The 27,679-nt window shown below is 40.2% G+C and overlaps 1 protein-coding gene across 6 annotated transcripts in view; it reads left to right on the forward strand.

The window, feature by feature from the left end:
• acap3b (ArfGAP with coiled-coil, ankyrin repeat and PH domains 3b) overlaps positions 1–27,679 on the forward strand; it is a 63,002-nt gene that overhangs the window by 17,258 nt on the left and 18,065 nt on the right. For all 6 annotated transcript variants that reach the window (XM_067587819.1, XM_067587821.1, XM_067587817.1 and 3 more), the window contains exons 2-10: positions 11,424–11,481; positions 16,078–16,197; positions 16,797–16,850; positions 21,178–21,236; positions 21,767–21,950; positions 22,181–22,225; positions 22,376–22,471; positions 23,152–23,226; positions 24,852–24,863. In XM_067587819.1, coding sequence (XP_067443920.1) covers positions 11,424–11,481; positions 16,078–16,197; positions 16,797–16,850; positions 21,178–21,236; positions 21,767–21,950; positions 22,181–22,225; positions 22,376–22,471; positions 23,152–23,226; positions 24,852–24,863 — 703 coding nt within the window. The remainder of the gene's footprint in view (positions 1–11,423; positions 11,482–16,077; positions 16,198–16,796; positions 16,851–21,177; positions 21,237–21,766; positions 21,951–22,180; positions 22,226–22,375; positions 22,472–23,151; positions 23,227–24,851; positions 24,864–27,679) is intronic.

Here is a 27,679-nt window from a genome sequence, read left to right on the forward strand (position 1 = left end):
TGCAGATTTAGCTTACCTGTAAACCTTGAGTTGTCCTTCTGTATTAGTCTGCTAATATCTCTATTATATCATTTTAAATCATGAGTGGACATTTTACGAACCAGACGGGAACAAGTGGCAAAGATTTTCTTTTGACAGCAGGTGTATAAAACTTCCTCTGTATTTAGTAACACAAGTGCTTTGCAGAGGTGGCTTGAACCCAAATTTTAGTACATTTTGATCACCACTAGTCACAAGCTAGTAACGATTTTCAGTGAAGATTACCTCACGCTGCCGTCTTAACGCACTGTGTCCTGAAAAGCCTGTCTCAGAGGAAGCAAAGGGCTGAAATATCCTTAAGGATAACGTGCACTTTCATTCTGATTTTAGTTTCTTTTTCTGGCTCTCAGCTCCAGGCGTGTGGGGGTTGTGATATATAGCTGGCTTAGTCATTCAGCAACACAGCATCATAATATCTGCTGAGTTCTTCTAATGTAGAATCATCACTGTATGGTGAGTAACATATAGTTTGTTTAACAGTTTAAAACTCTTTTTTTTATAAGAAACTGATAATGGCAGCGGAAATCTCCCCCTGTGCCTCTGGGCAAACTGAGAACTGATTCTCCGATGTAAAGATACAATTCAAAAGACACAGTAACGTCAATTCATGGCTCAACAGAATCTCGTACTTGAGCCAAAGCCATACTGAACTGTATACTGATACTGTTCTTTTATAGATCATCGGCCTAACTGTACTGTTTGTTCTATGTGTACAATTCCAAACGGGGAGTACTACTGTATCCACTACATACAGTTTTTTGTGTCTAACTAAGACATGCTTATATACAGTATATCACAGACGAATACACAGATGTGTACACTAGACCTAAGATATAATACAAGTCGCTGCTGTCTGTCCCACTCTTTGTGCATTCTTCTGGTGGATTATGAGTTGTTTCCCCTCACCCTTTTGTAGCCAATGTCTGTCTGGATGCTGGTTTTGTATTCAATGTGATTCCATCCCATTTCAACACTCTTCTGGCATCCCTCACCATCAGCTGGCTGTGGGTGGGATGGATGCTAAGAGGACAGAAGCAAAGGAGTCCTGGGAACAAGTGCTTATATACCACAGGGGGGGTCTTCTTCCTCCCCTGCTTTTCTCATACATGCGTCGGAGTGCGTGACGGCTGCTGCTCATTCCCCACTGGGCACTCACCGAAGGTTAAAGAGGTTAGAGTATGGGATGAGCAAGCAGTAGCTCTCTTTTTTCGGCTGTCCTTTTTGGTTTCCTGCTGCTTTCCTTCCTTTGTTGCCCAAACAAATCACAAGTCTTCCTATGGTTTATCAGAGTTGTAGATGCAGCACAACTTCTGTGTCTGAGTTTCTGTTTGACTGTCTGTCTGTTTTCCAACTATTTCCTTAACCCCCTAATTGAGAGCATTGAGAGCAGTCATTTACAGCATGTGGGGAGCGAGTATGGGAGCGCACATTCCTCTGAGTGTGAGTGGAGCATGATCAAACGTGCCCTCGAGCCCTAAATGGTTCAACACCAGAACTCCCAGCTCCTCCCAGGCCACAGCTCCTCTCCACTGGGACAGAGGGCACAGAGGGCTGCGTTGGCCTAACTTGTGCTCTCTTTTGTCAAATTTAAAACTTGTATATCAGGTTGCTTATCTGGATGGCATGTAAGAGGTTTGAGGATTGGTCAAATCGCAATAAGCACCTGTAATCAACTTTCAGTCAATTTTGCAATATTTAAAAATGATCTGCCAACAATGAAGTTATGAATACTGGCACAAAAAAGACCAATTTATGGTTATACCATTGTAAGCAGAGCCATGATATCGCAGATCAGAGCTGTTGCTTCCTGCTGTGAAGATGCAGAAGAAATGAGCACAACACCATGAGCAACATTAAGAGGGATATTTGTAATGGTAATCAGAATTGTTGACGCTGAAAACGCACTGGAATTTTTCTGCCCCTTTAATGCACAGTTGGGATAAACATTAGGATCAGCAGGAGGGAGGGAGCCAGCTGTGTGTGTTTGTGTGTGTGTGTGTGTGTGTGTGTGCATGCGTATACTGTCTGTTTATCTTGGAAATTTTTTTTGGAGTTTTGTGGCTCATGAGCAGATCATGGGTACATAATTTTATGACCGTCTATTTCTTTCTCTCACGCAGGTTTAAGACATTCTGGCGACAGAACAATTAGTGCCACTCGATGATGATGATGTAACTCACTTTGCATTTCTTGAAGTCAGCAGAGTGGCTTCCTGTGGAAAACAGTCACTGAGGTTTTTTTTTCCCGTTTCACTTTCTGCCCTCCTCTCTTGGCAAGAAAGGAGAGAAAATGATGTATTTTCCAAGAAAGAGCAGTTCCACCTGGCTTGAGTTGCGGTTACAATACATTTGAGGGAAATTATTTCTGCCTGCTTCGCACTGTGAAGCGTCCAACACACTTCCTGTTGGCCTGTTGCTGGAATGTACTCTGGAATGATATAATGACGTTTCCACATCCCAGACTACTCTACCAGAAATATTTATAAGTGCATCGTGTTTATAGAAAGGGCTGTACAGAACGGCTACTTGATGCATCACATTTATAAGCTAATGTTCTGCTTTAGTGAGGCCAGCAGGCAGGTGGTCCGACAGCTGGTGGGAAGCAGAGAAACTGTATCTTCTCTCTTATAGTATGTTTGTGGCAAGGCTTTGTTGAATTATATAGCTACTGCACAGACAAATGTGCAAGCAGACAGTGACGCTGACCCTGGATTAACTGTGATCTCAGTGCCGCTGTTGTCTATTATCCTCTTCTGCTCATAAGATCCTGTAAACGTTTGTAATTCCATCAGATATCTCTGACAGATGCTGAGCCAATATAAAACAATAATCCCACAGTGTGAATACTCACATCTTAATGAATCCCAGAGCATTAATATTCTACTATAGTTCACTATTTACACCTGACATTTACCGTAGTTGAACATTTTCGCGGTGCACTTAAACAATTAGTTATAAATAATCTTAATCAACAAAAATTCTGATTTAATTTTATTTGATTCAATTCTGAATTGTTTAAGTCTCTTATTAAGTAAAAAATGTGCTGGTTCCACCTTCTTAAATGGGAAGACTTGGTGATTTTTGTCTGTATCTTTATATCATTTTAAAGTAAATATCTTTGGGTCTTGGACTTTGAGGACATCATCTTGGGCTCTGGGAAATTGTAATTGGTATTTCTCACCATTTTCTGACATTTTAAAGACTGAACAAATAATCGATCAATCCAAAACATAGTTGACATATTAATTGATAATAAATGTTAGTTGCAATTGATTTCTGTCCTAAAAGTTGATCTCGCTCAGAACTAAAAATTCAAAAAAAAAGAAAAGACAGAAAGTTTGATAAGATACAGGTGTTAATTGGATAGACAGTGTGAAATCGAATGTGATGAAGGAAATAACACAGCGTTTATTGCTTTAAAGGAATAGTTTGACATTTTGGGAAATAAAGTTATTCATGCCTATCAGGGTACAAAGGATATACAGCCAGCTGCTTAGCTTAGTTTAGCGGGGGGAGCCAGTTAGCCTAGCTTTGCCCAAAGGTAACACCTCTACCAAAACCAGTAAGGCTCACTAATTAACATGTTAAATCTCATTTTTTTAATCAATACACAAACTGAAGTGTAAAAGCAACACATTGTGGTTTTATGTAGCTTTATGCACCGGACTAAGGCTCAGTGACTTCCTGGAGTCTCCTCTGGCCTCTGAAGTTATAACTTGTTCATTTGTGAGCTTAAAAAGCGCTGGTAGGTGGATTATCTCAGCTAACTCTCATTAAGAAAGCGAATAAACGTATTTCCCAAAATGTTGAACTATTCCTTTAAGTATAATTTTAAATGTTAACCATGTGTGCTGCAGTTGTGATGAGTTTTGCTGATAAGCACAGGATCAGCACATTGCTCTGTCTCACTCAGCTCAGTTGTGTGTAATACTTTTAAACTGAGGCTTGGATACGACACACAGGATACAAGTAAGGGTTGTTCTTTTTGTCCGAATCATGTTTGGTCTCTTTGTCTCATCAGCCATCAGCACAGTCAAATGTTTTTTCAGGGAATGAGTGTGATGTTTGTTGTGTGCCGGAAGGGGGGTTCAAGGGGAAGCAGTGAAGGCATCTTTGTTAGCCGCACATAAGATACTAGTGTTCGGCTTAGCTTGTTATTGGTGTGAAAAGGCAGTCTGTTTGGGCAAGTGTGTGTTTTTATGTGTGAGGATCATTTACTGGAGGCTCTTTTAATTGAGTCCGCGCACATGTGTGTGGATTTACTGTGATGGTTTTGAAGTGCAGCTGAAGTGTTAAGATTTAATCAGGAAACTGCTTTGTTTTTTGTGATTAGTAAAATATTCACGTGCATACATGATCACAAATTATTTTTTTGTTCTCTTTCTGGTCCTCTTGTATAAAGACTCTCTCTCTCTCTCTCTCTCTCACACACACACACACACAAACACACTCTGTCCTCAGCTCCGTGCCAGTAGCTAATAAAGGAGGGTTATAGACAGACAGCAGGCAGACAGACAGATTGTCAGATGGACAGAAGGAGGCGTGCACAAATGAAACAAAGAAGATTTCTGGGGGGAGAAGGCTGTCATGGAGAAAAATTTAAATTAGACAAGGCACATTATTATTTCAATATATGATAACCATTTGATGATGCGGAAGAAGAATGTAAAAGCTGTAAATGTTTGTTTAAAGTGACTAAATTTAGTGTTAGTATAGGGACTGGCTGATTGTGGCTCAGGATGGAAGAACAAAGAAAGGAGGGATGGGCTGGAGTTACTTTCCCCACCCCAAAAAACCACCTGCATCTGCTCACTGTCGACAGACAAAGCAAAATGATCCATCCTAACATTTGATCTATTGTTTAATGTTAAAATCTGCAATTAACAAAAAAAATATATACTATTTTTCCAATAGTGTTCATCTTTGCGGATTAATTGCTTTAAAGTGATGGTATGTAGAGATATGGGAAAATAATGAATCACGTCATAAAATAAATATTTGAAACCAGTTTTATTTATAACAAGTAAACTAATATAAACACTCTGGCAGACTTTTCACCTGTTTTAAGACAATATAAACAGAAAAAATGACTTGCTGTAATGATAATTTTGCAGTGAGCAGCAGGACTGACCACAGAGCCTTTGTAGCTTAAGGATCAGTACTGTCGCTACTGAAGGGCACTTTGTCTATGACAGCGTTCACTGCAGATCTATACCATAAGCCACACTGCAAGCACTGGCTCACCTCTGTAACACATTGGCCTGTCCGTGATGAAGATTGTATCAGCAGGTGACTGATTTTCTCTCAGGAGAAGAGGAAGTGCTGTAAGAACACAATAACAGGGGGAAATGAGCATTTTTTGGTAAAAGGGGTGAGCTGAGAAGAGTGAGGGAGATGTACAAGGACAGACACATCAGACAAAGAGGAAATTGGTCAGTAAAATAGCGTGAGTAATGCTGATGCCTGTTGCCATGGTGATTGGGGTCAATGAATGGTTGCCATGGAGCTCCCTACTTGGAATTCTGGGAAGGGTATATTTTGATGAGTGTGTATGTCTGTGTGTGCAGTCTGTGCGTAACTTGTGGGTGGATGATGATGAAAGTGTAGATTATGAATGAGAATGTACAGTTTGAGTCTGTGTGTGTGTGTGTGTGTGTGTGTGTGTGTGTGTGTGTGTGTCTGTGTGTGTGTGTGTGTGTGTGTGTACCATGTGTACCAACCATGGATTTTTACATTTCTCTCTCGTTATGAATTGAGCTTGAAGTTAATTGGTAATGTTTATGTTTTGGTTGGTTATGTTTGATGTATTTCATGATGCTATGTGCTAGAAGTGGGTGATATATAACAAAAAATATATAAAATCATCTATCACGGTATATGTATTTTTTTATTGTTATATTAATATATATCATGATATAGTAAATTTTCCAGAAAATACATTGATTAACTGATAATGGTTAAAATGACCTGGCAGAAATGTCTGTTTTGTTTAATGCAGTCAATTAAACATTTTACAGATTAAGATTTGATACTAAAACACATTGATACTAAAATCATATATACGAACATCCATGTTACCATAAAGTATTCCTGTTTATTGCGTACTGCAGCATATCCTACAATGTCTAAATACAACCAGAAATACTAAAAGAAGAGCTACCACAGTATAAATAGTATGGTGGTTGACATATTTTCATATATTTTCATATCACACACTGCAATTGTGTGCCATATCTGATATGTCTGTTTTCAGTGATGTCATGTATAATGAGCCCATGAGGGCTGGGCTCCATTAAACATGGATGCATGCGTATAAGACAAATTTAAGCTGTTATTACAACAGCAAAACATGCATGGTGATCCTTTTAAGTAACTGTATTCATGGTTTTCCACTTAGTGCATCTTCTAGGCATGAAAATGTTGGTGTAGATAAATGCTCCAGCTGTCGGCAAACAGTTGTTCACGCAGGGGGAAAAAGAACCCAATGACTCGTTTACTGTTTGGTCTTTGTGTAGCGGAGAGTCAGGTACCTGTTTGTGTGAAAGGAATTAATTTGGCGGAGTAAATGTTTTACACCTGGCTTTGGCTTGTGTCCTAGTAGGACAGTCTTCTGATGAAATCATGTTTAGTAGTTTTAGTAGGTTTCTGGGTCAGTGTGTGTGTGTGTGTGTGTCATATTCTGTCTGTTTCATTTGTTTATTTATGATTGTTTGTACACACATGTATTTGCGAGACGGTGGATTTGCGTCCCGTCCACCTGATATCAGTCGAAAATGAGGTCATTGCCCATCACAGCCTGACATGCTGAGTCAGGTCACGAATAATACAAGATTAAAGACGCAGGAATTGTATTATCAACTGTGGTTGATCAAATGATCTGTCTTTCCAATATATCAGTAAAGTCCTGTATGTATGCTTGTATTCAGTCAAAATGTTTCATGCACATCTGTCACACAAACACACAAATATAAGTGCACTTTAGGTCAGTGGCTCAGATTAGGAAGCACCACAGAACAGGTTGACCGTAAATTAAGACTTATCCAGGACACACATGCACACACAGACTTTGCATTGATGACTCATCCGTCTTGATGAGATGCGTCATTTTTTAGTTCTACAACTTGGTATTCACTGCTCCAAACCCCTTGTTTAACTTGTGTCTTACTCTACATAGTCGTTTCTTTTTACTCAAGGCACATAATGTGTAACAGACATGTATCATGTCATTTCCAGTGAATATCTTTGCTGATGTCTAGTTGTATGTGAGTATTTTTGCCATTGGGTCCGAGCTTGTCGGGTATCAGAGGCCTTGATGTTTCCCTTGCCGCTGTCCTTCTGGTCCTTGAAGTGATGCTGATGTGGATGCGATGCCAAGCGACACATCGAGTCTGGAAGACATGGGGGGCTCAAGCTGGAAGCCGTGTGTGAGTGTGTGTGTGCATGCATGTAACTCTCGTGTGAAGAAATGGGAGAGGATAGCCACGCAAGCTTCATGCTAGAGTACACACACACACGGCGTGGCGGACGAGAATAGACTGTGTGCACTGTGGATGTTTGTTGGGGCTGATGGGAGTCCACGTAAAGCTAGTGCACGTGAGGTTCCCTTCCCCCATCATTAGTGATGTCAGACCCAGTACAGTATGTTACCACTAGCAACAAGGATGAGCCCATCCCCCCTCCTGACTGGGTTTGTAGGCTGCATCATCATCATCATCTTCAGAGCAGCTTTAGGATGATCCTCCCATGTGTAAACACACACAAAGGAAACAGGTGCCATTAAGATAAGATTTTAAAACACACGCTCACATACATGTCATCTTCGTCCTCTCTTCCCTGACATCTTCATTCAGCTGTTGTGTCTTGCAGCATTACCTATAATCCTCCCTGGGAGTCAATCTTCCTCCATTTCACTTTAATCCCATAACTCTCTGGTGTGCTCAGTCATAGGAAACACGTTAATAACTGAGATAGTGTACACTTCAGGGGCTACTGATGAGGCAAGTGAGGACAAGCAGACATTAACAATGCCAGGCATCCTCTCAAACACACACGTTTGCCTCCACAGAGCCGCTTTTGGTACTTAACCTTGGCAGAACTGACAACCACATATCGACGTACATGCTGGAAAAAAACAGAACTTGCCACAGTATCTTTTTTTTTTTACCACAATCATCCTGTTATCTGAAGTCTGTACTGAGGTTTTATCATCAAGGTATCTGCTGCTGGCAGTACTGTATCAAATGTTGTTTGTGCTTCCTTGTCATCAGATGTCAGTGAGTATTTATTGGCAGTGTGGCTTGCCCGACACACGACACACTTGTAATGAGCTTATCCTCTTGATTGAGCAGCTGTTTGACATTGAATGTTCTGGGTGCAAAGTGACTTAATGGAGAACATGATGCTGCTGGATTTGACTCACTGCTTGGGAGCCGAGTGTGTGTGCAGTGTTGTATTTCTAATTGACATGCGGCAAAAGAGCAGAGAGCCAGTTTGATGGATTGTGCTGGATGCCAGAAAATCTTGCAGCAACAATACTTAAGTGCAACAAATTACGCAGACAGCTTACTGAAAAACTCCCATCGCCTCTGTTTTCCAGCTCTCTCACTGTCTTTGAAACAATATAAATCAAGCCTCTTTGGAGACCACACACACGCCTGCTCGCTGAGTCAGTGTCATGTTGTGGTGGAGCAAAGTGCGATCTGTATAAACAGTGTGTTTTCTGGATGAAGACGAGTGGAAGAAAGGCACAAGTCAAGAATTAGCCGTGCATCTCTAAGCATTGTAAAAAAAAGCTTACAAGCAAGCAGAGAGGAATCTTAGGAATGTTGTTCTCTGAAGCAGGTGCTAACGCCGCGGACTGATATCCCAGCTCCCCCGTCACTGTGTTCTTCCCCTCTAAAGCAGAAACAGACTGAACAGGGCAGGCGTTGCTTCTTAAATGTTCTTCCTCCAGGGGCCTGTACTATGAAGCGAGATTAGTACTGTAGGTTAGCCAGCTATCTTTGGGCTTAACTCAGGTTTTCTGGTATCACGAAGCTGGCTCACTTTTAAGTGGGATAAATCACCATGGCAACTTATGCTTAACAGCTAACTCCAGAGCAGGGGATCAGATGAAAACCTGTCAACATCCTGACCACTGACCATAAATGTGGAGATCACTGGAAAAGTCATCATTCATACAGGATCCCGACATGGACAAAAGTCCTGAGTTTACAATGAAGTGAAGAGTAAAAAAGAGCAATATATATTTTTATAGGTCAGTAGAAACATTTCATTGTTCCAGGCTTTCTATTTTCACTCTGGCTCTAACAAGCAGAGAGATTGTTTACGACACTAAACACATAATGATGATTTTAGCTGCATTTTAATTATGCAAAGTTGATTTTATCTCCAGAGTGACAGCTGACAGTGTGGATGATTTTACACTCTGCACATCAGTGCAGCTCAGAATAACATGAGACAACTGTGTGATGATAATTAGAAATAAAAGTGAAAGATTGTCTTTTACTAGAAAAATAATCCACACACTGTTAATTGGCTCCCATGATTATAAATGCAACATTTGGGTCAGATCGACCTCATCAGTCATTAACTACATTTCCTCTCTTTGCTTCGGCAGCAGAAACAGTCTGTCATTATGTGACATATTCAAAATGGTTTCTTCATCATCCAACTAAATAGCAAACAGTACTCACTCTATACTTAAGTCATAATAATTCCTACATGTATTTTAAGCCTTAGCCTACTTTTAATATATGGAAATGATTTCTAGTGTTTCTACATCTTCTTATTCTGTTGTATGATTACAGGCTCATTTACATTTCAATTTTTTGAATATGACTTTTTGCTGTTCCTAAAACTGAAGTTTTCCACAGGTACTTGGTATCATATGAAGTACTTCATTCATAATCAACAACCCTGCCTCTTTCACATGAATGCTTTCATAGTTGGCTAGGAAAACCCAGAGTTGACTGAGCTAGTTGGTAGCCATCTTCATAGTACTGGTTATCCCGGCAAACGTTAATGTCAGTGTTAGGGTCAGTGAAGCCAGCTCACCCAAAGATAGCGAGACTATGTTAAACCTGCTTCGTAGTGCAGGCCCCCAGGTCTGCGAAGCATCTCTCCTGTGATGTATATCAGCTGTCAGGGTGTTTTAGAGTGTAAAAAAAGTTGAAGATGAGGGCAGGGTTGTGATTTTATGGTGAGATCATCACCTCCCAGGGTTCTGCTGTTACGGTCAACATGTTCCAGCACGTGCAGGGTGTGACGTTGAGACTTCCAAATAAGCTCCAGCTGACGTTGTTTCTGGGTAATTCTATGTAATTTTCACACTTTTCTTTTAAGTACTTACTTTTGAGTCTAGTGAGCTATTTTGTTCTGTATGTATCAAAGGAATAAGAAATTCATTTTGATGTACCCGTAGTATGACCCCAAGTGCAACCTTTGTGGCCTACATACAGTGAAGGAGTTGCCATAACAACTGGCCCCATAAATGTGCATGTGTGTGAGTGTGCTTGCACACTAATGGAAGAAGACCCTCTAGGGGGAGGATGGTAAAGGCTTCTCGCCCACCCAAACCACCTGACACACACACACACACACACACACACCCTGCTGTGGGCTGTCATGTCCCATTATCTTCATATTAAGTCTACAGTAGATTAACATGAAAAATAAAATGACACCTAATTCAGGAGTGCTTTATTGCATTTTGATTATTGTTGAGTTGCTGGCACCTAATCTGAAACCTTCTGTGTTGCTGCTGCTCTTTTTTACCTTATGGATACTTAAGCGGCGGTCTGTGTCTCTGCATGATGTCATTCATTGATTTTGCAGCTCAGCTGTGGCCACTAATCTTCCAGAGTGATGCCTTTGTCAATCTGGTCATCAGGATTAATGATCAAGTCTGTGAGACTGTGATGTGTGGTGACTGATTGCAGCTTAATTTGCAGTAGGGATAAAATACTATAATTGTTTAGATGTTGTGGCTCCTGCTTGAGTACACAAAATGGCAAAAAGTAGGCTACAGTATTCATGCGGCTTTACGCCATCTGTTTGATCTCTTTACTTTCTTCTTTCAGTCACGCTTTCATGTCTCATTTCCATTTTATTCCCTTTGTGTCACTTTCTTTCTTTTTATGTTGTCACAGACATCCATTGGAACTTAAATGATAAAATATCTGGTTATTTACTTATTAGTCATTGTGACATTGTGGTTTACCGCTAATCCATGAATTCCTTCCGAACAAGAGTTTGAATCTTGTTCTTACTGTGACTTTAATGGTTTTCAGCTCCATGTGTGGTTCCTCTTCTCAGAAATTGCAGTCTTGCTGGTTTTTGCAGTCTGGCGTTACTCTGACTAAACTGCGTTTGTTCTCTCTTCAGGGCTGGCATTGACGATGTGGAGACAGACGTGGTGGAGATCGAGGCGAAGCTCGACAAGGTACGAACCAAGACCATGAACACTAAAAGAGGGACATTCTGGATTTGACTGACACTGTTTGAATGAAAAATGCCACCGCATGTCAGATGTTGAGCACTTTCTTTTGACTATAATACTGTGAAACTGTGCAGAGACGTCTGTCTGCCTGTTTCTCTCTCTGTTATTGTCTTTCTCTTTCCATCTTTGTATCAGTCCGTCTTTCTCTCGTCCTCTGTTATCTAAATGTCAAGGCTATTGAAAGCAGGAAAACAGTGCAGGCATGACTTATTATATCCAATAGGTTTATGTGTTGCCAAATAAAACACACACACACGGACACACATGGGTGCTGGTGCACGTTGAGGCTGAGCAAACACTGATTAATGTCACAGAGGCAGCTTTATATTCTGTAGTATGGAAGCATCACTCACAGCAGCCCTCTGTTATCTGAACATTTGGTGTCTTGGTTTGACCTGCTTAACCAAAGAAAATGTGTCGTGCAATACAAACACTGTTTACTGTTAATCGTTAGTGTTTTAGTGGAATTAAGCAGTTAAGGCTCATTTACCCCTTTAACACCCACCCACTGTAGACACCGTATTTTTCAGGTCTCAGTTACTCTGCAGTGCCTTATACCTGTATGATTTTTACGGTAGGGCATTCTTTTTTTAAATGACTACAATTACCAAAAAGAAAAGTCTTATTTTATTTATTGATATAGATATTACATGTTCATATTCACTTTTCATAGTACTGGCAGCCTTTTAAAATTTTACATAATACTAGCAGAATAATAGGTGGTAAAAGGTTAAAGAAATAATGTAGATTAGCTGCACTCACCTTAAAAAAATCATCATCATGAATTTTAGTTACACTGGTTAAAAGCAGGCTGGACAATGGGAATAAATCGGTGAATCATTGTAACACGTTAATGCTCCAAGTATGGAGGACGAGCAGGAATGGACGGCTAATTGTCTCCAAGGAGTCTATGAGCTCAGACAATACCTCTTTAGATAAACTAATAGACTTGTAGGCCAGAGAGCATTCACAGGATGAGATCATGTTAACGTAGCTAAGTGGTGACCACACCTGCTTTCTACTTCGATCTCCAGCTCACTCAGTTTGTTTTTTCCAGAATCGCCCTTTTTTATGTTTTTCATTCGCTGTGGTTCAAACACTTTGTTTCTTGACATCAACAATAGATCAAGAGAGGTCACTCACAAGTGTAGGGTCCATCTTGTGCAGCCTGTGGATAATAAAAACAGATTCAGGTCCTTTAAGCTGCACAACTGTGTCTGTTAAAGTGATGAAGTGGTTATTTAGATGACTGTGACATTTATTTGAGGTTGCAGTTAATCTCAGGTTCATCAACGGGTCGACATGGTTACTGCTTGCCCTCCACTCTTAAATTAGCAAGCCAACAGGCATCTCAAACGAATGTGTATGCCCCCATCCCATCACACACACACACACACAATCACACACATCCACAGATTACTTCTGCCCCCAATAGGTCAGGACCCTCCATTGAACTTTGAGCTCTGTTTGAGCACCATTGAAACATGACCAGGGTTGGGGGGGTTAGAGGTTTCCATCAGGGTGATTTGTTCTTTTCAGCAGGGGTCCTCACGCTGCTCTCTTAGGATGCTCTGAAGCTGCCTGAGGGACATTCTGACAACATTGAAAGCTCTTAATAGAGAATGTGTATGAGATTGATGACAGCAGATCTCTACCTGCAGTGATGTTGACTGCTCTGGCCAGTGTGAAAAATGCTGTTCATTGTAATGGTTTCCGTCCCTGCTTGCCAGATTTTGCAGCTTACTAGTATACTGGAGTGAACAATGGTGTAGGGTTACTTGGTGTTATTTGATTTTATTGCTGAGTGTAGTTTTTCACGTTAAGCCAGACCGTTGCCAAATTTTTAAATGCCCATCATACACCTCATTGACTAGCAGAAGCTCTACAAGAAACTGCAATTGTTTTAGTCAGTCAACGTGGTGAGGTCTGTCATGTGGCACCAGATGTGGCATTTTGACACCAAGTGGACCCCTGTGGTTCTTCTGGCCCATTTGTCAATAAATCCTGACACATGTACTGTGCCTGTAATACTCAGACCCAGCGGGGCTCAGTCCAGCACGTGATGAGATCAGATTCCCCATATCAGCCAATTTGTTGACAGATATTTTGTCAGAGCAGCCCGGGAAGCTTTTGTGTGGATTCATAACAGTGTCAGTCATGTACATGTGAATATATACAGCATAGTACACATCAGCTAACAGCACATTGTATACACATTTTACAGTTTGTGCATTTTGAGTCTAAAGCTCATTTCAGCAATGCCTATTTACTTTTCAGTTATTTTTTAGTCAGGCTGTGCAGTTATTGGTCCTCACCCACTAGTTTCTCATCTCTGGCTTGTGCAGAGTAAAGGACTTACTGTCAACCACCCAGTAAACCACACTCACATAGCGACAACCTTGGGAACCCCTGTACCAAATGAGATAATTAAAGGTTTAGTGCACTCTCTCTTCTGCGTACCCCCCCACTGACACGCCAACACGCACACACATGCTGTGAACTCTGACTCTGCCCCGCACACAGCTGCATCAGTACAGTGGTAATGACAGTGTACCGCTCTATAGCTTATCATATTACCCATAAAGTGGGAAAGTGTAATGGTTGCCAGTTCATGTGGTTTTTAGTAGAGTGCATACCATCGCTGTGAACTGTCTGCACCTGGTAATATTCATGTTTACAATTAGGTTTTAGCTTTTGTCGGCTGTGTCCGATATCAAGTAGTGCAACCAGTACCTCTCTGCCATTTTATTTGACTGCCTGAATTCTCAGTGTGAAATATACGCACTATACAGCAGCGGTTCCCAAATCGCTTTTTAAATCCTGGCATCCCCATTCCCATCCCCACCACAACACAAACACACATGCAACTTTTTCAGCTGTAAATGACGCCATTAATATCTGTTAAAACAATTTATAAAACAAATAACATTCATGTGAAAGTGTGAAGTGACATACATGATCTTTCATCAGTTTTAAGTAAATTAATATTGGCCTATTCTCAGTCAGTTTTAGTCTATGCTGCTCTGCAGATTTGCAGATGATATTGATCTTGAAATAATTTATGAATAAACATTAAATTTGCAAACTGGCTGAATGTATGTCTTTAGTTTTGTTGTTTTTTTGTTTAACGTGCACAGTCTGAGAAACACACACATTACTTTACACATTGATTTTCTTTTTCATGTAGCTCTCTAGTTGCTTTCAGTGTTGCAGTAACGGTTCTAGCATATTTAACAGGCTTTTAAAAGGATAAGGCTGGTGATTTTCTATATTTTTGTTATTGTCAACTAATTTCAGCTGCAGAGCCAAGCCACTGCACTGCACTGTACTGTACTGAAGTTCTGAAAATTTACAATGAAGCACAAAGTCAAGAGGTTGTGATATGTAATAGAACAAGCTAGCAAAGATCTGTAAATGGAACTGCGCTCCCACACATGCGCAGTGATGTCTGTCGTAAAAGGAACTTCTCTCCTGAGACTTAGAACATGATCGCTGTTATTAGTCTTTGAAGCCATTTCTGAACAAACTACCATAACCATTGCCTTCAGGGCAAAGGAACATCTCACCCAGTGCAGCGGTGTGGCTCATTTACATGTTTGTAATAGTTTTTGGACAACAACAAAGGTCTACAGCACAGAGGAATACTATATATCAGGCTTTGGAGACACACACAATACTTGTAAGTAGGGTGAGTTCATGTTGGTTTGGCTCTGCACATTAGATTTGTTGACAATAAGAAAAATATAGGAAATCGCCAGCCTTATCTTTTAACATAGTGATTTCAATTTTTATTGCTTGTTTGTTCTATTTTGACAAGTCTGAATAGAATTTGTTAATGTAAATTTTCACCTCCTCTTGTTATGAAATGTACTGTGGAGAAAAAAAAACAAAAATTAACAAATCTCATGCTCTGTCCTAAGGCACTCTCTTTGAAAACTACTGTTACAGTACAGTGCCCTCAAAAAATCTCACAATGGAAAAAAAAGCTTAATGTGTACACTATTTTTTACTAAAAAATCCCACGGTGCAATGCTTTGCCTTTGAGAGATGAGTAAATTACAGTTATATGACCCTGTAGTTGTCAGTGATGACCTGAAAATGAGGATTTATGAGTATTTAAGTGTGTGAAATCTCAATTTACTTCTCACTATCAAGTAAAATATTAAGTGTGTATTATATGGGGAGCTGTAAGTGAATGAAGGGACTGATTTCAGACACAGCTATAGTCCTGAGTTCTATCTGCATGTCAAGAGTCTATATAATCTACATAGATTATAAAGCCACAGACCCCTGATCATCTTATTCAATTACATTTCTAAATTAGCAGCTTCAGTAATGCCTGCACTGGTCTTGATACAGACATGAGGATTATTCTAAATTTGAGTGTCCTCTTAGATTCTGTGTGAGCTTTGTTTGATTTACGTAATCACTGTGACTATTAATATCCCTGCGTCGCATTGTCTAAAGCATGTGACTCTTTAAATAGACAGTGTTCTTGTTGGGTGTTTAAAGTGATGATTTTTATGTTGCTCCCTCTAGCTGGTGAAGCTGTGCAGTGGGATGATCGAGGCGGGCAGGGCCTACGTCAGCGCCAACAAGCTCTTTGTGAACGGCATCAAGGACCTGTCCCAGCAGTGCAAGAAGGAGGAGATGATATCGGTGAGTAGGAGCAGCGATATCTTAAACACTGAGCTCAGCTCTGCTCGATCCTCGCCAAGGAACGTTGGAGACAGAAACATACAAACACCACACGGAGGGTCAGCTCCAAAATGACTGCTCATCTATCTCAAGCCTCTACTAGGACATTCCAGCGATTCCCCACATGAATCATAATCGTAGAGCAGTATAAACAGTATTGTCCAGACGTAGAGTCGTCCAGCTGTTGTAAGCATGAAAGATGTGACCACATGCAGACAGGAGATGTTTACGCTGAGAGTTTACATGGCTGGAAGCACAGAGAGATCGGAAACTTGCTTTATGGTTTTCTTTTAGGAAAACATTTGGACTACATTTCCTGTCAGTACTGGTGTCGCCTTGGTAGCTTTAGGGTGAAGTAATGGAGACATAACTACTAAATCTGAAATTTGTTTCATACCATGTATAGATTCAGAAGATCTTTGTGAACAGTGCAGTATATATACTGAGACTTTTAGGGATTTAGTATTATTTATGTGAAAAAAAAGTTTATGTTGGAGACTTGTTTACTTACGCAGTATGTGTTTGTGTGTGTGTGTCCATGTTGTCACACTACACTGCAGGAATGCCTTGAAAAGTGCGGAGAAAGCCTCCAGGAGATCGTCAACTACCACATGGTAAGACAGTTTTACACACACACACACACACATACACACACACACACTTGTTTTAGCCACAGGCGAAAGGTCAAGGTAGAATGGTGTTCGGACACGCCCAGGTCTTCTTGGCATGTTAACGTCTTTCAGACATCCAGTGCCTCCTGGGCCCAGTATTACACAACACACACACACACACACACACACACACACACACATACACATGCACACACAATTTAACTATGACCTCACTCTGTGACGGTGAATCTGTCCACACAGGCTAGAGCACATGTGTGTGTCTGATTCAAACCACATGCTTCACCATATGTGTACAAATGCACAAACTTTCAGTCACATACAAAACACACACACACCCATACATACATACACACTCAGGTTTTTATTAATACAACTCTGGAGCAATTTCTCCTCATGACTAAGTGTGATTAAGAAATGTCTCTCTCTGGAAATCTGCTGAGACGCTGGTACAGTTTTGAGAAGCCCAAAGGCAGTTCTGTATCAAAAGAGATATTATGATATTTTAAATACACAGAAGTCATTAACTTTTACAGTTACATGCATGAGTCTCTTTCACAACACTGTATTACGATTATGATTGCCCTATGTGAAATGAGGTGTTTGCATGCCTGTGTGTGCTGGAAAGGAGCAACGGAAGTGATATAGAGGCAGCTGCAGAACACAACAGTCAAGAAGCTAGTCTTTTTTAAAGTTATCACACATCAACTCCACAATGTTGATGGACCAATTGGACATTCCTCAACCTTTAGATAATTTTAGTGAAGTGACATTGTTGGTAATACAGCATGTTGCATTCCGAATGTTTGTTTGTTTGACATGGAGATTAAGAAAACTGATATCTCTTACATTTTTATCAGAGAGATAGCCAAGAAAATTGGGATATTTCAAATTATACTGCCAGCTTCCAACTCTTTCTGCTGGACTGTGACTTGTGCTGGTGTTGTCCTGCAGACTAGTGTGCTGTAGCTATTGTAGCACATATCAGCAACTCTTATCTTCCCCTTTTCACCTCTATATTTTGCTTTCACCTTATCAGAGACTCTTATCTTCCTCTTTTTGCATTTACATTTCCACTACCCCACCTCTTTTATTCTGATTTGCCACCTTTTTGTCAAACTAACCACTGCCTTGGATGGGGGACTATCTGTTGTGTGATTCCTCCCAAACTAAATTCAATTTTCTTTATTTTGCGAGGGGAGGGTATATACATTTAAACAAATATACTTTACTATACAGCATAAATGAACTCCAGTAGTTGAAGGGCATTCACACATTGTTTGCTAAGTAAAGACTGTTGGACCAGCAAGACACAAGCACATTGTCCACAATATCAAAAATAATGTAGATCCTGTATATTTTTCATTCATGACCCCTCCCTCCCCTGAATATGTTTCATTCCACCAGGGTCAAGCCTGTTTAACCCCGAGCTTTTCAAATCAAATCAAAGTGCTGAACACTAGATGGGATCCATCAGCTGCAATATCCAATCTTCTCCACATTCTTTTTCTGTTTTCTGTTGTTAGCTTTCAGCCTCAACATATACAGTAGACCATTACCTTAAAACAATCCGGACAGTACAGCTTTTTCCGTTTATTTTATTTTTTATTTTTTGGCCTCTCCATCTTTCCTCCCTGTCCCCTCTTCTCCGGCTACTCCCTTCATTTACCCTTCACCACAGGCGTCCCGCTCGTCCACTCTAACACCCAGGAATTACACTAATAGCTTGTCTGGCAGACCGTATGAATGGAGGAATGGCGGGAGGAGAGGGAGAGACATGGTGAAAGGAAATCTGTCTTTGTTCGACCACCCACTGGTGCCCAATTCTGCACGTTCTCAGCTCTCCTCAGACACAAAAGGAAGCATTCAAACGGGAAAAACTATCGGCTGCTGCATAGCATGATAAGCAGATGTGTTTACTTTCAAACATACAAATCCCACCCCAAATCTTCACAGATTAGAATCCTATCATAGAGGATTTCAGCAGATTTTTGTGAGATTGCAACATAATGCAACTTTCTCTGCTGTAGTGGAACCTGCAGAAAGCTAATTTGCTGATTTGCTTCACAGCACTTATTATGCATGCAGGAGAGATGAATGATGGGATGTCTGTGATAATGAACACTGAGGATCTTGGAATGTGAGATCTTTGGGGATGAGTGTAGACGTACTGCAGGTTAGGTTGCGTCATGCCCAGCAGGGCACCGTAATCCAGAACAGGTTTGGGTGGAATATTTGGATTAGTCTTTCTAACAGAGCTGATTTAGATCTCTTTCTGGGAATTAATTCTGTGTCATGGAACTGGCAGATAAGTCACACAACCGTGGAAAGTACCAAACTTTGCACAGCAAAACTTGTCAACAGTCCCATGACACATTGGGTAGAATTACAGTTAATATAACAAACTAGTAAGCTAAAAAATGATGGTGAAAGAGTTGATCCATGATGCATTGCTGTTTGCCATCTCTCAGAACTGTGGAAACAGAAACATCCCTTCTCAGTGAAGAGATGTGTATTATTAAATCACTTCCAGATAAATAAAAAGAGATATTTTTGTTACATGTTGACATGTGTAGCCTAAAACAGAAAAGTTCATCTTTATCGCTACAAGCAGAGAGTTGCGTAAGTTGTGAAAGGTTGAATTTGAACAATATTTTAACTTTTGCCTCTGTATATTAAAGAGACACTGTAGATTTTAAACATGAAGTTTAGGTTACTCATCATGAGGAGTACTATTAGTACTACTGAGTACTACTCAGCCTGTGAAAACAGTTGTGTAATTAAGTCTTCTGTGGCGCTTGAGGGAGCTTTCCAAAGTTTGAAAAAATAACCCTGATGATGTCATCAGGGGCCTAATTGAGTTACATCTTGGAAGTTGAGTTGCATTTATGGAAGTGCAATACTAAATCACTGGAGTTCTCCTTTAAAAACATATTGCATTACAATGTCTTAAAATAAATAGGAGAAAGTGGCTGCAGGTGCACTCACATCTATAAAGGAGTAGCCCAGCACACTGTGGCAGCCTTTTGGAAAGATATTTTAAAGCTCTACAGTCACAGGGGAGTAGCAGATGATTTATATTCCCACAATCAGAGTTGGTATTTGTGAACTGCTAAAGCAAGAAATGCAGAACCAGACTGTGATGTCTTCAGGCTCCCCAGGGACATGGACAGAGGCTTACACACTCGCAAACACGTACACACACATACATTGCTTAACGCTGTAATCCTCAATGTGTATGTTTAGTAACAAAGGATTGCTATAGAAATCTTAATCCACAGGCTACAAACAGTGATTGTTGTATACATTGTATGTGTGTGTTTGAGGTTATCAGAATCTAATCCAAGGGCATGGCTGTGTGTGCATGTGTGTGTGTGTGTGTGTGTGTGTGTGTTTATCTTTTCATATATGTTTTGGCTGTGCATTGAGGTATACGCCGAGGCATCCATGTTGTCCATGCACATGAAGAATCAGCAGATACAAATTGTCTGTTCACCAGCAGTCGTTCTGTGTTCATCACATTAGGAAGTGTGGAGCACAAATGTGGAAATGAAAGAAAATTTCTTGTGAAGATGGAGAGAGGGTTTGTTTTCCAATGGGCCAGGCACAAGAAAGAGAGGGAAAGAAGTAGAGAAGAAGGAAGAGAGGTGAAGGACAGGAGGATGAGAGGAGAGGAAGGAGGAGGAGGAAGAGGAGGAGTGACAGACCCATAGTTAACAGGAAGAGAAATCTGTGAACTTGTAAGGCTAAAAGTCTGTTTAGGCAGCAGCTGAGTGCCTGCATGTGTGTATGTGTGTGTGTGTGTTTGTGTGTGTGTGTGTGTGTGTGCGCGCGCGTGCCCGCGCATTTTTGTTACCTCTTAGGATCCTTTTCCGGTATAAACACTGACCTTGTCGGGACCAGTAGTCCTCATGGGGACTAAAGCCTGGTCATAATGGGGTTAGGGGTAAGGTGTGAATTTAGGTTAGATAAAGGTTATAGTTTGGCATGAATTGGTTATGCTTAAGGTTGTGTGTGTGTGTGTGTGTGTGTGTGTGTATGCGTGTGTGTGTATGCGTGTGTGTGTGTGTGTGTGTGTGTGTGTGTGTGTGTGTGTGTGTGTGTGTGGCATCATCTGTCACACTAATAATGTGGAAGACTTTATATTGCCATCTTGTGGTGAGAAGTAGCAACTACAGATTTGAACTGTTTTTATAGTTCTTTTGAGTGCCCTTCAAAAATACAATATTTAATTGTACATATTTAATTTATCTTTATTTATCCAGACATGACAGTTTCATGTTTCCATCTCTCTTTCCTTCTCTGCCCACAGATTTTGTTTGACCAGGCTCAGAGGTCGATCAAGCAGCAGCTTCACACCTTCATTAAAGAGTAAGTATAGTTATTACACTTCATTAAGGAGCTTCATCCAGCTGCTAAAAAGAAAGAGTTTGTACATCTGGGTAAAGAATGGTGCAGTGATAAAGATGGACATCCTAGGCACACCAAGTATTTTTAGGACTAGTGACTGTGTGTCCCTCTACAGACAGGTGACCTGTAAACCTTGAGCATGATATTAAACCACTCTATCAAGCCCAAGATATAAATGTCTTAAATGTAAATGTCAGTTGCAATAATCAATTGTATATAGATGGTTGATTGGTAAGCTGGACATTTAATTACCTTTGTGATTTCTTATTAATTCTGCAAAGAAAGTATCCTACTTGGTTTGTCAAAAATGCATTTTGTGCAACCAAATGCAACGCATGCCTTGGAACCATAAAAAACAGTAAAAAAAAAAAAAAAATGAAGTCAGATATATCCTGACTTTTAAGGATTCACAGATTCAATGGTTTTTATTCATCTCATGCACACCACAAGGTTTACAGTATTTGAGTTTATGATTTCCCTTCCTCCACCAGGGATGTGCGCAAGTTCAAGGACACCAAGAAGCAGTTTGACCGGGTGCGTGAGGACATGGAGCTGGCTCAGGTGAAGAACGCCCAGGCACCCAGGAACAAAGTCCATGAGGCTGAGGAGGCCACACAGGCCCTCATCCTCAGCCGCAAGGCCTTTAGGCACCTGGCCCTGGACTACGTACTACAGGTGAATCACACACACACACTCAACCTCCAGATTATATTACCTGTGTTGTCCAGTAGGTGGCGCTGATACTCAACAGCTGAGCAGCAACAACTGCTGTGCCCAAATTTTTAAAAAACTCCAAAAGGAAAGACAGCATTTGGTGCTGTTATTTTAATGATTAAATCATATAAAACACTCCCATTGATCCCAAAGAGAATCTACATTTAAGTTTTCCTCTTTGTTTTTGGCAGATTAATGTGCTTCAGGCCAAGAAGAAGTTTGAAATCCTGGATGCAGTGAGTAACCCAGATTTACCTCCATTAATTAATTTCACATTGACATCTGACCATAGTCATATATGTTCGGTATATGTGTGAAAAATATGTATATGTGGAGCCCCTGCGGTTTGTGTTTTGGAGTAGGGTTAAAAATAATTTCTCCTGCAGATGCTGTCCTTCATGCGTGCCCAGTACACTCTTTTCCAACAAGGCTTCAACATCTTGGATGAGATTGACCCCTATATGAAAAAATTAGCTGCACAGGTAAGACAAAACACGCAAACACACACACACAAAAAAGAACAGATGTGGAAACACACTGCACTACGACTACTATCAATACAGTTACAGCAGCCCTGTATGGCAAATAGCTCTTATGACAAATAATACACACATTGGAATAATTAAACTATTGTGTATTCAGCTGGCACTCCATTACCAGATGTTATTTGATTTTTTTCCCATCAATATATTTTGCAAGAGAAACTATTTGTTACGTAATTTCTTACTTGATATTGTTGTATATTGCTATAATAGATTGTGGCAACATCTTTATTTGTTATAGAAAAATATAGCACCAAACCAAATATTCCCCATTTCCTTGATTCTTTACTATATTTCTCTTGAACCTGAAGTGTTAAATCAAATTTAGCCTCTTGAATTGTGAGGTGTGGCAAGATGTTCTAATTCCAAAGAACTTATGCCATTTTCTATCATATTAAGACATTTAGACAGTTAGAGAACACATTCAATAAAACAATTACACTATGTTTGCTGACCACAATAAAACAGGCAGGGCTGATAAAACTGTTCAATCACACACATTAAGGTTAAGTTAGAATTTCAGGATGTGCACCTGTGTGCAAGCACATGTGTGTGCGTTTTTCTGTTTCCAAGTGTCTTTAAATTCGCCGGTCTCCCTGGTTTTCTTCTGCTCTGTGCAGCTGGATCAGCTGGTCATCGACTCGGCCATGGAGAAGAGGGAGTTGGAGCACAAACATGCCCTCATCCAGCAGAGAGTGAGACAATGACACAACTCTTATCTTATCTCATCTTAACACCCCGTTTCGTCTTGTCTTGTCTTAATACCTTGTCTCTTTCCTCTCCTCTCACCTACGTGCAGCAGTTATAAAATGCCAACACCTCCCTGGTTGCACAAATTCATGCCACAAAATGAGTTCAAAGTACTCCTCCACTTTTTATATGAAAGCAAAGGCACAGGACAACATATACACTAGTGTGGGGGTTAGAAAGACGTTGTTGTTATACAGTATATTTTTAGATATGATTCAAGTGCCAACATTTTCTATCAAAGAAGTGTGCAATCAGAGTCATTTTAAAAAGAAAATGTAAGTCATAATACACAATGTATAGATGATTGTGGTGTATAATAAAATACATCACAATCGTCTTAAGAGACATTTTGCAGAAAGAGAGTTTAGAGAAAGAGATTACTTGTGTTTTTGAAACCTTTAGAGAAGGATGTTATGAGCTATGTCACTTTCCTCTTCATTTATTCTTTTTATAGCCACTGCGTGTTTCAGTTTTTCCCCTAACTGCTGACTCTCTTATTTGCACCTTATGTATTTCATCATATCATGTTTATCATCTTGGAATTTGTGTTAACAATAGGTGCTATCTTAATGGGAAACTCAGATAAGCTTCCTGAAAGGTTGCTGAACTAGATTTTTCTCTTGACACAAAAGCCGTATCAACATTTTTCACTCACTTAGCATGACGGGTTCCTACTAAGTAAGTAGAAGAGACTCGAGAAAGAGATTGACATTACAAAAATGTATTTACTTCACATTCTAGAATCCGTCTATAACAGAAATGTATCTTGTGTCAGCATCAAATGCATTGTTTGAAAAAACAAAAGGCTCTCCATAGAAGCTTTGGATTATTTTTACATTGTTTGTTTCGTGACTGGAGCTGTCATCTAATCCTTTGTTTTTTCAATTCAGCGAGGCACGAACAAAAAAGCCTCCAAAATAATTAGAGCTGCTTCATCAGTGTTGAATTATGTTTTTTCTCCCGGCTCAAGTAGTTCCCACAAAGACAGTTTGATGTATTTATTTTATGGGTCGCTCAGCTGAATAAAAAAAAATAATTCTTTTGAACCCTCCCACTGCCCAACATGCACAGATGCACAAAAATCATCCGTCTGTTACCTGAAGAGATGCCAACAACATGCCAGTTTTTCTGCCCGACTTGGCCCTTCCCTCTGAACGATTTAGTTGCCAAGTGGAGGCATCTTGCCAGACTCAGCGAGCAGCTATATGCCCGACCTTTTAGCAACCCTTCCTCTTTAATCTGAAAACCTGCCACAGAATATTTGACTACTACTTATGTTTACTTATACTACTTGACTGTTGATACTATTTATGAATTCCCTTACCTGAGATAACAAGGTAAACACATCTCCACTGTTTCTTGGAGGCCTTGTGTGTTTCCAGAGGTCTCTGAATAAGCAAGCCAATTGCTACGCATGTAAAAAAGATTGATTCAGACATGATGTGCTTAGAATAATATACATTTGGCTTCATGTAGTGAGCTTTAAGTGGCCGTGTATATGTGTTAAATACTTTTATTTCTTTTTCTCTCTCCCTTTCTTGGCCCTGGTCTGACTGTGTTCTTCTTCCAGACGCTGATGCAGGTGAGTTCTTTTTTTTTTTTTTACTTTATATGTGAAACATTAAATTCATCCATGAACTGCACATTACATGTCCAGTGCTGCAGTGCAAAACATCCAAATATTGCAATCTTTTTAGAGGTTACAGAGGAAGCTTGAAATTGTGGGAGCATTGTTGCATCACGTGATGTTTCGGGACAAACACAGCGGTGTGGCTTCTGGCCAATGTTTTTTTTTAGTTGACCTACAATGTTGGATTTTCAGTTTCTGTTCTTGAGATGTTTTCTCTGAGTTCTCTTGATAACCTGAATGCAGCCACCAAAAAAATCACAAAGCCTTACAATTTAAACACATTTAAATGTTTGGTCACTTACAAGTAACCAATAATAACTTAGTTCAAGTTATCACACTACACATTTAGATACTAACACTTCCTACCCTGAATGCCTACTGTGTGTTCACACAAACACCTTCTGCTCATATAATGGTGCCTCGTGAAATATAGACTGTGTGTGTGTGTGTGTGTGTGTGTGTGTGTGTGTGTGTGTGTGTGTGTGGTTGTTTAGCAGTGTAGAACAGATTGATTGACTGATCTATAGAGAGCAGTTTTATGGTCACATGCTGGCTCCTATTGCAGGAATCAATAGGTTCTTCTGAGTTGTAGTGCAGACGTGTGTGTGTGTGTGTGTGCGTGCCATCTTTTAAAGCGTGAATGTGTGTGCAGGAGGTCAATGTTTGTCTAGAAACGTCTCCACAAGCAGCAGTTAAATGTTGCTCAATGCCGTTGCGTGACTACATGCATCCACTGAACTTCTGTGTGTGTCTGCAGTCATCTGTTCATACTTATGTAGGCATGAGAGCATTAGCTTGTTTGTCTATGATTGTTAGATGCTTTTGTTTGGATTTTTTTTAGTGTAGCCTCTCATCTGCCTGCTTCCTCTTCACAAAGACACACTGATTGTCATACTTTTCTCCACCCTGCCAGTTACGCTCAGCTCCCTCTCTTTTCCTACTCATGTACTGAGACAAGCGCTTCTTTCCCATGAATGCACATGCATACACACACACATTTTTCACCTTACTTCAGTCTGCCTGACTCTCTCTTTGATGAGCGCCACTCTCCCAAATATCCTCTTTTTTCTGTGCTGCTCCACTTTGTTCTATAAATGTAACTCTAAGGATTTGTCAGCACGCTTATTAGGAAGATATAATTGTCAAAGTAGAAGCTTAAAAATAGCTTCCCAGCTACAGTGTCTTTTTTTGTTTGTTCAAGCAGCATTTCCCTTTATTATGCTGTTTTGTTCTTTGTGAAAATGAACCAGCCAATTCAAAAAATGCAGTAGTTTTTGTATTATATGTGTCATGGAAATTTGAAAAGATGAATTCACAGAGAGCAAGTTGTCTTTCAGAGTTTTATTGGAATGAACAGAGTTCACATTTGCAAAAATCTCCCAGTTTGCTAGGCTGAGGAGATACTGTATGAGGCTCAGTGTCAGTATCTGTACATACAGCCTCGTGCGTCACCCATATTCGTCACCCTAATAGGTATTTTTAATTAATTCACCGTATCTCTAGGGAGTTTCTTTCGGTCTCTGCTGAGAATTAAGACTTGAAGCCTGAATCATTATCTGCCTTTTCCTCCTTAGACTTTCCGTCTCTGCCTCTTTCTAATGAGAAGTAAAAGTTACGGTGATCCACAGCTCACCTTTATGGTAACTGTTGGCAACATTTTCACACAGAGAGCAGAGAGACAAAGTCTTACAATGTGCTTTTGGCTATAAAGGCAGTATATCATGATCTTAAGATAATAACATAAGGGTATAAGTTTCCATTTCAATATGTTATCGAAGACATTGTTTGACAGTGCGTGTCAAAAACAGTTTTATTTTCCCTACCTCTTCTTTCTGTCTGATAGAGTGCAGTATAATAATCCAGTGTGAACTCTCAGGTATTGGGATTAGTTCAGATTTGGGGTACGGTGCTTTTATAATTCAGGATGATCATTTAATCTTTAATCTGGACATGTTTTACTATAACATGTCACGTTTTCGTCTTGAAATACAGGGCCACGCCTTGCTCTAATATTGACTAAATATTCACTCATCAAGTGACAAGAACAACGCCTGTGGAGTTTAATCTCAATATGGCGACATCAATTCGCACTGAATATTAGATCTTGATATTATGTAAAATCATCATTGCCAGTAGGAGAAGGGACTTTCTCCTGCAATCCAATGAAATAAGCACAGATGCAAAAGTAAGATGATCTGAGCACAGCTGGCCCTGTTCTCTGATGTTCTCCTGTAGTTCCGGCTCTGGTAAACATGGAGCCAGAGAGGTCAAAGTGTCACTAGAGAATGGCGAGATCTCACCCACGATGCGAGCACGATGCCAGCTTCAAACCCACTTCCTCCTATGTCCACCGCTAGCTCCAGCCAAAGTCAACAGATGGCATCATGACTCATAGCAGGGGGTTGAATGTGAAGGCGAGTGACAGAGAAAGAAGACGAGCAGCAGAGGACAGATACAGACAGAGGGCAGGATATAGATATAAGTTCATTAGTAGGTGTGGTGCGTTTGTGTGTTTAAAAGGAGAGGGTTTTTTTAAGTTGTTTGTATGCGTGTGTGGGTGTATGAGATGAGATGTCAAGAGCAGGATGAAGCCACTGATTGATGACTTTGTCTAAAAACTAGTTAGTTATTTATAAATCTAAAAACTGTGCTTGAAATCACTCTACTTCAGCCTCTTTCACAGCATCCTGCTAATGCATTTTGCCAGTGGTTTGTTATTGCAAACCAGAGTTTAGAATGAAGATAATCTCTGTCTTTTGATATTACAG

This window comes from Thunnus thynnus, chromosome 4 (assembly GCF_963924715.1).
Source record: "Thunnus thynnus chromosome 4, fThuThy2.1, whole genome shotgun sequence".
NCBI lineage: Eukaryota > Metazoa > Chordata > Actinopteri > Scombriformes > Scombridae > Thunnus > Thunnus thynnus.